Below are 9,973 nucleotides of genomic sequence, written 5' to 3' on the forward strand. Positions count from 1 at the left end.
GTTACAATCTTTACCATGTTCTGATGTTAGTTTAGCGTGTCAGCATGGTAACATAACATTAGTTAATTAACTGTAAACACAAAGTACAACTGAGGCTGATGGGAATGTCATTAATTTGGCTAGATGAGAAGTTCACCAGCATGAATACAGTTCATCCTGAAAGCTGGTGATAGAGCACAAAGAGGTAACAAAGAAGAGAAAGCTGCATTCAGTGATTTGACAACTATACAGTGTTTGGTGCACATGACAACAAGTAAATGTGCTTGTTCAATTAGCTGTGATCTTATTACAGTAGGTCTGTTAGGATTAACACATCAGATATTCACGTGCTTCCTCTAACACCTTTGCACACATACTGTACATACAAAATAAACACAGAGTAATGTGTCTGTAAAACCCTTGAGGCTAAGATTCTTGATGAATTAATATTAAGCCACTGAAATAGAGATGGAGAGGCTTATGTTCAGATGATCAAAGGTTTCTATTTACAGATCAGTTTTGGTGGTGAATAAGGATGAGTTAGGTCCTATGCCTATCCCTTGCCTGCTTCACTGAAGTCCATCCATCCTAAAAGGCCGGTTGAAAGGGAAGAGCTGCTATAAAAAGCACTCATGTTCACCGAACCTAATTTGGGTAACTTACAAAATGACATTACATATGTCTGACATATATGTTGAGATTTAAATGGGCAAGCTTCAGTTATTTCTTCATGTGTATAAGATAGCCGTGACATACCTGGGAAATTAAATATTTATTCAATTGTGATGTTTTGAATGTCTTTAGATTCAGATTGCCAGTTTGATTTATTGTGGGGAGACTGGGGGGAAAGGTTTCTCCTGAAAGAGAATGTGAGAGGAAAAAAGTTTGAAACAACAGTCAGTGGGGTCAACAGCCTGAAGGAAACAGGGCATTTCCTAAAAAGGAAAAAAACTGGGAAAAACAGTGATAGATAAAGCTATTCTAATGCAACACAAGCAGATTTCAACTTCCACTTAGCACTGCATTATATCCTTTTAAGAAGTAGTTATTAGAAAGAAGAGTTATTTTTGTTTTTTTAAAGGTGACAACAGAAAAAAAAATATTATGTTGTGCCTTTCAGATAAACTACTTCTGAGAAGAACATCTTGTCACTTTAACAGCAGCTGTCGTGTGAAGGACACCAGACAAGTAGTACTTAATAGTCAAAAAACACAGCAGACTAAAAGCTCCAATTTTATGTTTTTATTGAGGCATTTTTCTCAATCACAAAAACTGGACCCGATTGTTAAGACGCTCAGTTTGCAGACCAACTACTTATTTACAGTAAAGTCAATAGTGAAAAGGTGGTTACTGCAGTGAGCCTGTAAAAAAACAATATAATTTACATTATAGTATACCATAAAATGATGATCAACAGTGGTTATAAATGGTGGTAGTGATAATATAAACATAAGAAAGTTACTGTTTGTAGGAGGGAAAAAGCATTTTTTTTCTTCCCAACTGCTTTAAAAAAAAACTAACAAACAAAAAAAAACAACAGGGAGAAAGATTTGAGCTGGGTACACAGACAAGTTAGTTAAGCTGAATCAAACAAAACATAAAATAAAAAAGGGGAAGTCAGCCATCAAGAAAACATGTTATATATGTACACACACGCACAGTTTCACACGCACATACACACTATTGAGGTGATGAGAATGAAGACAGGAGGCAGCTTTGAGGACAAAGCATCCATCAGTCCCTAAAATTCATCTTGATTCCTTCAACCAACACGTAGCACAACCCGCCCTTATGTATATAGGACACAGATTGTGTTCAAATGGATGCTTTTGGGATCAGTATAGCAGACACAGTGATACTGTATTGCACTAGTCCAAATAATCCTTATTGTCACTGGAATTTAATATTTACTCCTCGTTCCAAACATCCTATACTCCAGCATTAACACATGATGATCAATAAAGACATGAAACTACGAGTTAATCAGAAACTAGCAGTTTCACTTTGGGCCAGATTTGACAGGAGTAAAACAAATTCTAATGGGTAGAAATCAGCTTTACTCTTCACAGTCCAGTGCATTGCAAAAAGAAATGGTACGCTAAACTATTCAGTATACTGCATGCCTAAACTTGTTCTATCAGGGTTTTGTAACAAAACATGGCTATTTCATAAATTCAACCTTTCAAAGAAGATAAAAAAAAAAAAAAAAGTTTTAAACTAACACTGTTTGTCCATCGCCTGGCCTGAAAAAGGCGAATGTAGTGTATGGAAGCAGAGCAAAGGCTGGCGACATATCCCAATGTTACACACAACTGAGCATGTGGACACACTGGCCCAGCACGTACACATTACTTAGAATGGCAGTGTGTGCGCAATGGGACACATTCAAGAAATCAAATAAATTATTGTCCGTGGCGTTGGATTAGGCGAGCTCATCTTGTTTGAAAAACTCCATCCACTGTCGGAGCAGTAAGGTAGTACACAAGATGAACACAGAGTCTTTGGAAGCAGGTGGATGTTAGAACTCGTCGTGTCGAGTCAGAGCCTCTCCGAAGTCGGTCGCCTGGCTGCCCACGAACAGGTCGTACTTGTCCACGATTTCTGCCTTGGTCAGACGGCCATCCTGATGGAGGGAGAAAAACAAAACATGATGTTGTTTTTACTGTTACTGAGATAAGCAGGTACTTCGTGTTGTTAGTATGTGTTCCCAAAGGTATATGGTATGTCTTGTACAATTTGCACTTCTGTTGCTGGGACACTAAAACTAAGATATCTTTTCTCATCTTAATTACATAATGAAAATATCCCAAAGGGTTCCAACACCAACAAGGCTGAGAGCCTTGTATCTCTTGCGTTTATTATATATATTTGTTAGAGGTGTAATTAAGTCAGACACGAATTTAATAAACATTTTTCAAAATCTAGACTTATATAATTTTCTGTGCTCCTTTGTTTCATTGAGCCTTATATTGCTGTTGCAAATCTGCCACACATCACAAATTTTCCTCAGTATTTTGTAAACTTGCAGTACAATAATCTCAGACTTGTGCGAGTACCGTATATGCACACTTTCACACACACTCAGTTCCACTTCCCCTCCATATTCAGTGAATGAGACAGGAAGTGAAATACATAAGAACAATGAATTTCTGTTGAAATCTCAAATCATCAACGTTTTACAGTACGTACTTTGTCGGCATCTGACTCATAGACCAGATGCTTGGCCTCGGCTTCAGCATGGTCGTAGTCACTGGGCAGGATCCAGTCTCTGGTCTCCTCCTTGTCCATCTTCCCGTCTTTGTTTTTGTCTCTGAATTCAGTAAACTGTTCCCTCTCTGTCTTCACCCACTCGGGTTCTGTGGAGTCTCCCTCCTGGTTGTACATGTCACCTACAGCAAAGAAAGACAGGAACAGGCCGCGTGAGGGAGATGATTATTTTGCAATACTTCTTTGTACAAGTACTTGTGGCGGCCTAACACACTGCCAATCAGGCTCATTTCATAACAATTCCTCAAACATTTACCATTACCCACTGTTTCTTGCACTTTTCTATCGTTCATGGTATGTGACCTATATTAACCAAATATTTTGTGGTACAAACTGATGATGTTTAAATAACAATGGGCTGAGAACTCACCGATGTACTCGTCTAAATCAATTAAACCATCTCCATTCTTGTCAATGTCTTCCATAGTTTCCTATAGCAAGAAAAGAGAGCACAAGGACGTGAGAAGGGATGTAAAGTGTTATTGCCATATTTAACACCTGTGTGAGTGTGTGGGTTTGTCACTCACTAGCACCACAATGTCCTTCATGTGGTCGTACTCCTCGGGGTGAAGGAAGGCTGTGAACTCTTCCTTGTTGGCTTTCATGTCACCGTCTTGGTCCGCCATTTTGAATCTCCTCTCATCACGAGCCATCATCTGCCTGTAGCTGAAACCATCATCAGGGTCGGGGTCATCTGCAAGTCAGAGGTCACAACTTTGTATGGTGTGTGCATGTAAATTTGTATCCATGTCCATGGAGGTAATGTTTCAGGGATACATCACATGTCTTTAGCGTTACCAAGAATGTATCCATATGTGGCGTTCTTGTACTCATCCCAGGACACCACCTCATCCCCATTGAGGTCATGACTCTTCCACTGTCGATCCACGTCATCGTAGATCCATCTTTTCTGAGCGTGCTTGATCCACTTCTTCATCTCCTCAACAGTCACGTAGCCATCCTTATTCTCATCTATACGTTCAACCAACATGCTGTAGAGAAATATGGCAAACATTCAGTTTGTTCCCTCATATTATATAGTGATGTGTTACCTCAGATGCTCTGCCTGAGGTCAAACTAGGTCACCATAACCACACTAACACGAAAGAGTTGCTATTGACTTCATATATCACTAATTCAAGAACAGATTCACACAATCTCCCTGACATGTATTCTCACCCGAGCCTCTCCTTGCTCTCCTCTGGGGTGAGCTGGTCAAAGGTCTTGGCCTCCTCTTGTCCCAGGAAGGCTTCATGGTCATAGTCAAAGCCCTCTGCGTCATCGTGCTCTCGGTTGCTGAGGGGTTCATCGTGGTGAACACGGTCTTTCTTCTCTGTGGGTTTGCTGGTGGCGTAAACCACACAGAGGGCAAACCACATTACAAGTGGCCGCAGCTCCATCCTGGGTATGTACGAACACTGTCTGGATGAAGGGAAAAAAAGAAGATACCAAAAAGCTAAGATTGTTGCTCAAACAGTGCATTCTGGGAAAAAACATTTGTACTGCATACATATCTAAGTTTACAGTGTACTTTTGTTTCAGTTCTATTCACGACTTTTAACTTGGGGCTACTCATCTCTGCCCATGCCAGTTTAGTGGCAAGTGTATGACTCACAGTGCAAGCACATACTCAGACCATGAGAGGTGAATTACTAGGCTAATCGGTTCCAGTTGACGCAATCCCTTGTTTGTTGCACTTCTGGTACCTTGAAGAAGTTGAAATCACATATGTTGTAGTACCACCACCTCAACAATTATATAAATTATTTAACAGACACCTCTGAATTTTTAATCTATTATACTAGATTTAAATTACAAACTACATTCAATGTATTTATTAGATACACCTAGCTAAAATCTAATACAACATCCCTGCAATTAGATTTTACAGTCATAAAAGTTATAAGCCTAATGTAAGGTTATGTAAAGCAGAGGTGTTGAGTCAAACTTTTGGTCATTTTGGAGACTGGTACTGTGGAATTGTATTGCATTTTACTGAGATGTGTGTCAACTATTTGGTCTTCTCTTAGTGGAAAATATGGGGTGTATAATTATAAAGTCAGCAACAGTCTAAAACAATTTAAAACTTAACTTTCAAACTTGTGATTTTATATGATTTATTGTATAGCTGTTTAATTAGACTGCACTAATTCTTTTAAACAACTCAGGGCAGAAACAATGACAAATCCAATGTACATGTTCTGAAGATCTTCTTAAATAGAAAATATACCATAAATAAATAAATAAAATAACCTTCCAGCCACCAGCATTTATATTCACAGAACGTAACGTTATTGCTATTATAATAGCAGGAAATACAATGCCGAAAAAAGTTGATTGTGGACTATTTTATTATCAACTTACTAACGTTCACCGCTAGTGACTGCTTTAGTGCGACACACCAGAGTCTGTGGGCTCACTTTTGCATGTCTCAACACATTAAATCTTGCCATCGTCTTTGTATTACGAGTCAGCAGCAACCATTTGTGGCCGTTATTTCTAATTAGTTACCATCCAAACCCAAGGTGAATTAGGGAGTAACATTAGGCTGGCTAACCTAGCGTTACGTTAGTTTTACCTACTAGCCTGCAATTTGACTCGCCCAATAAAGATAAATAAGCAACCATATAATCGCCCATGCTGCATCAACAACTATTTGAGAAACCACACTTGAGTTGTTGTTTTTTTTTTTATAATTTAAAGCACAATTTATCAACAGAACTCACCGGTGTCTTCAGGGAAGTTCTTCGTTGCAATAAGATCCTCCCCTCGGAAACACACCCATGCACTTCCTGTGCTAAAATGCCAACCGGCCAATCACAATCTGAGAAGGCGAGTGCGATGTCGCTTGCTCATTGGTCCACTCCAAGAGGACATCAGTGATTGGATTGGTCGAGAACCGCCACGTCCTCAAAGTCAACAAAACCTCGTTCATTCATAAAACTGACTCCACAGTGTCTGGTACAGGTAAGCTACACAAAGGAAGCCCCAAACCAGTACATTATTCAAATGACAAAAACTGCAGTAGAAATGCAATTTATTTAATTAATTTACAGTTCTTAAAAAACATTACATAAAAAACACTGTCCTATGTAACCAAATCCAAAATAAACACATCTTCTGTGGCAGTAATTCCACAAAAACAAAATAACAAAAAGCACAATAAGACCAACACTCATGGTAACTTTTCAGTGAGCCCAATTAATTTAATGAACAAATAAAAAACCTTAATTTCTTTTGGCTTTAACACAATTTAAATCTATTGCTTTAGTAGTGCTGATAAAACCACTTTATCACAAATCAGAAAAATAGAATCTTCATATTTTAAGTTATATACTCTTTTCCCTTCTTTAAATGTATAAATGGCTCATTCTCCAATAAGCACATCTCTACTATAACATGCAACTCAAGCAGATTTCTGTCCCTCTGCTGGTTAAATAGTCATCATGAAATGTGGAAAATCGATGATATCAGAGAAACACAATGACAGGACTTCCTGCTGCTAAGCTGAGGGCTTCCACCACATTTCTGTATCTTCCCTTCCCAGGAACCGTCCTATGTGGACCTGAGAGGAATGGATTTACTTGGCAATTTGTAAAAGCTTGCTTTTCTTTTAGGTGTCATTTAGCCACATTTATGTTGGGTGTCAAATACTAAATTCACAGATTTTTGATGCTCATTGAAGAAGAGGCATATGTTTCTGGCAAAGGATTGTGACACGTTGTGCAAGACTTATGGTAATACTGACAGTTCTTATTATGGCCGAACTGTATAAATTCTACTGTCTTTGAATTGTCTGTCCCTCACATCCTCACAAATGCTGGTGTCTCTCTAGACTTTTAGAGGGAGGTCATAATATTGCAGTGCCTCCATCTTCCAAATCTGTGTTGTCCATATCTTCTTCTGTCTCTCCCTGTTGGTTGGCATTTCCCTCTTGACTGGACTGTTCCCCACTATCTTCACCTCCTGCTGGGACAACACAAAAAAGCATTTTCAGGTTTTTAACAATGTTGTGCAAAGTTGATTCTTTGTCAAGCTGCATAATATAAAAAAGGAGTTGGTTGAAGCTACTCTTAAAAAGCAACACGGTATAAAAGAAATGTGTGTCATGTATGAAACAAGTTATATTAACTGTATTAGAAAGAAGAAAAAGTTAACAACAGATTTTACACCATGGTGAGTTTAGCTGTTCTTGCTAACCTGTGCTGGTTTCACCCTCTTTCTTCTCAGTGAGGAAGATTCGTTGCATCATTAGTTTCTTCACTGTGTGGCACATGTACTTGAGCTCTGGACCACTGTCTGATTTTCCTGCAGACATATGTCAAAATGGACAATAAGTGAAAGAAAGCATGAAAGAAAGTATGAAAATGAAACACAACAATAAACATTTATAATATATGGAGAACCGTACCTTTCTGTGGTCCCTCCTTGAACAGCACACAAGTCCCCAAAGCGTCTTTGAAGAGGGAAGGATAGCATGTAAAATGTCTGTTTACGGTTTCTTTTTTTTTTTTTTTATATGATAACATCTATCATAAGGGTGTTCATGGAGGCTCTTTAGTGCTGGTACAAATAGTCAGCAACACTATGACTAACTGTGCTTATTAAAATATGCCTCTTTTTCCATAACTTCTATTGAAAAACAAGATATTAATAATGCTGTTTGTGCTATGATTACATACTTTTAAAAAAGGTGCAGTTTGGGCCATTTCTCATTACTGGAACCACAAAAGTCAGTCTGTTTCAGGTCAAAATGACTCTTGCAGGTGGTATAAAGTGACACGTTTCCAACTTAAGTACTTGCTTTAAGAAGAGGCAAAGGGGGAGAGTGCTGTTTATATTATTCTTACCTTCATATTCCCCTGCAAACACATATTGTCCAACCTGCATCATGGGCTTCTCGCTGTCAATATCCTGGAACACATGGACAAAACTGATTTTGTGAATGGTGCATTCCTGCATGGTGGCCACTGGCCAGGCTTCTTCTCTTTCTTTACCACAAAGCATGAATATCCGACACTTACCAGTATCTTGCATGTGCCCCGACATTTGGAAAGAAAGTCATTGTTGATTATACCAGAGAGCTCCACCACAACAAGCTGCTCCTAACACGTTAAAAAACAAAACGAGTAAAATGTATATAACGTTACAGTTATAGAAAAGACGACCTCAGCAGTCAAAAGCATATAAATATGATGCGACCATTTACACAACACAATATTTTGGTCAGAAAATTAATTATCTCAGGGATCCCCACACAAATTCACGTTAAGGAGCCAATATTAATACAAGCTAGAGCCCAAACCAATATTTGGTGGGAAGTTCATCCCCGAAAGTACAACTTTAAAGGTTAAAGTTAACACAATAATGAATGTTGCAGTCATATAACTTCAGTCTCTCTAGGCTGAGTAAACTGACATGTTAGCCACATGAAGCTAATGTTGGTATCACTGTGCTGTAATTAAACGCTAACGTTACCGTTAGTAACGTTACGCTGATGGTATTTCGTACCTCCTCTTCCCATTCGTCGTCCATGTTGAAAGGCCAGGAAGAGGACTGATAGGAATTAACGTAAAATCTAGTTTCCTGTAGTGTTATCTAATTAAATGTCCCATTCTTTTCTACAAAATATTTTTACAACTTCCGCGATTGTACGGTGCCCGAGAAGCCTTCTTTTTGCTGCTTGGCAGGTTTTCAGTTACGAGTCCCGACCATCGAGGGGCGCTGTTGCTCAGGCATGCTTTATATCTAAGCCGTTTAATTTGAACTGGATATAGGGTGAATAACAATTGTCTATCTATCCATCTCTCTCTTCATTCTACTTATGGTCGAGTATGATTGGATCTAAATATTGGCTACCTGTAGGCACACTCATCTACATTAAAGTTATTAATGTTCTCCTGTAGGAGGCCATCGCTGAGGTGATGAGACGAGATGAGATGAAATGAGACAATACACTTTATTGATCCCCAAGGAGAAATTCATCTGTCAAAGGCAGGGAAACACAAACGAAAACAACCACACACATCAAACATATCCAAAATAAAAAAGAAGCAGAGGGCCAGATATGAAACATGACTGAATTTTAATCAAAATGCACAAAAAGGAAAAAATATTAAGCACAAAACAAAATCATCTGTGAGGGCCCTGAGGGAGAAGATGAGTTTTTTAGTTTTGCTTTGCCGGGACTGCAGCTATGATCATACAGAAATGAATTTGGAGGACTCAGTAACATGGCATGGAGGTGGGCCAGTGCCTGAGCAAACCTATTCCTGACAGACACACATCAAAGGCAAAAATCCAATTCAAAGTCATTACAAAATAATTTCTATCCTTAATGTAGTAAGTAAAATGTAAAATAATTAAAAAGTGTAAATATTTATTTTATTTTATCTGTGATTTGCAATTCATCACAGAGGTTGTATGATTTTTATTAAGGGACGTTGGCATAGATCTATTTTAAATCAAACAAATGTAATATTTCAGTTTCTGCAGAACAAAGTTCAAAGCCAGGGGATCCTTCACCAAGATAACCACAAAGCCTCTTGGATGAGTGGTGAAATGATTTAAACCCATTTATCTTTCCGTGCTCTCCAAATAAAAAATAAATAAATACATATATATATTTGCCTCACAATAGGCCTACTTACTTACTGGACTTACTGGACTTAATGTATATTGTTCTGTTAAGGTAGTATATATATATATATATATATATATATATATA

The 9,973-nt window shown here is 38.3% G+C and overlaps 2 protein-coding genes across 6 annotated transcripts in view; both read right to left on the bottom strand.

Annotated features, from left to right (window-relative positions):
• Positions 1-1,206: 1,206 nt before the first annotated feature.
• calub (calumenin b) lies at positions 1,207-6,019 on the bottom strand. Its single transcript, XM_046037173.1, has 7 exons — positions 5,973-6,019; positions 4,426-4,668; positions 4,045-4,238; positions 3,774-3,940; positions 3,617-3,677; positions 3,169-3,368; positions 1,207-2,602 (listed from the first exon to the last, which is right to left on the bottom strand). The coding sequence occupies exons 2-7, from the start codon at positions 4,644-4,646 to the stop codon at positions 2,498-2,500; spliced, it is 948 nt and encodes a 315-aa protein (XP_045893129.1). The 5' UTR covers positions 4,647-4,668; positions 5,973-6,019; the 3' UTR covers positions 1,207-2,497.
• A 247-nt stretch (positions 6,020-6,266) lies between these two features.
• Positions 6,267-9,973, bottom strand: part of gtf3c6 (general transcription factor IIIC, polypeptide 6, alpha) — a 4,732-nt gene continuing 1,025 nt past the window's right edge. For 2 of the 5 annotated variants that reach the window (XM_046037179.1, XM_046037176.1), the window contains exons 3-6: positions 8,097-8,160; positions 7,658-7,702; positions 7,447-7,554; positions 6,267-7,215 (exon numbers count right to left, since the gene is read on the bottom strand). In XM_046037179.1, the coding sequence (XP_045893135.1) occupies positions 7,097-7,215; positions 7,447-7,554; positions 7,658-7,702; positions 8,097-8,160 (336 nt within the window). In that variant the 3' untranslated portion in view covers positions 6,267-7,096. Of the gene's footprint in view, positions 7,216-7,446; positions 7,555-7,657; positions 7,703-8,096; positions 8,161-8,270; positions 8,352-8,724; positions 8,944-9,973 lie in introns of those variants that run through there. The other 3 variants (XM_046037178.1, XM_046037177.1, XM_046037175.1) reach the window with 3 other exon arrangements.

Source organism: Micropterus dolomieu, linkage group LG22 (assembly GCF_021292245.1).
Source record: "Micropterus dolomieu isolate WLL.071019.BEF.003 ecotype Adirondacks linkage group LG22, ASM2129224v1, whole genome shotgun sequence".
Taxonomy (NCBI): Eukaryota; Metazoa; Chordata; class Actinopteri; order Centrarchiformes; family Centrarchidae; genus Micropterus; species Micropterus dolomieu.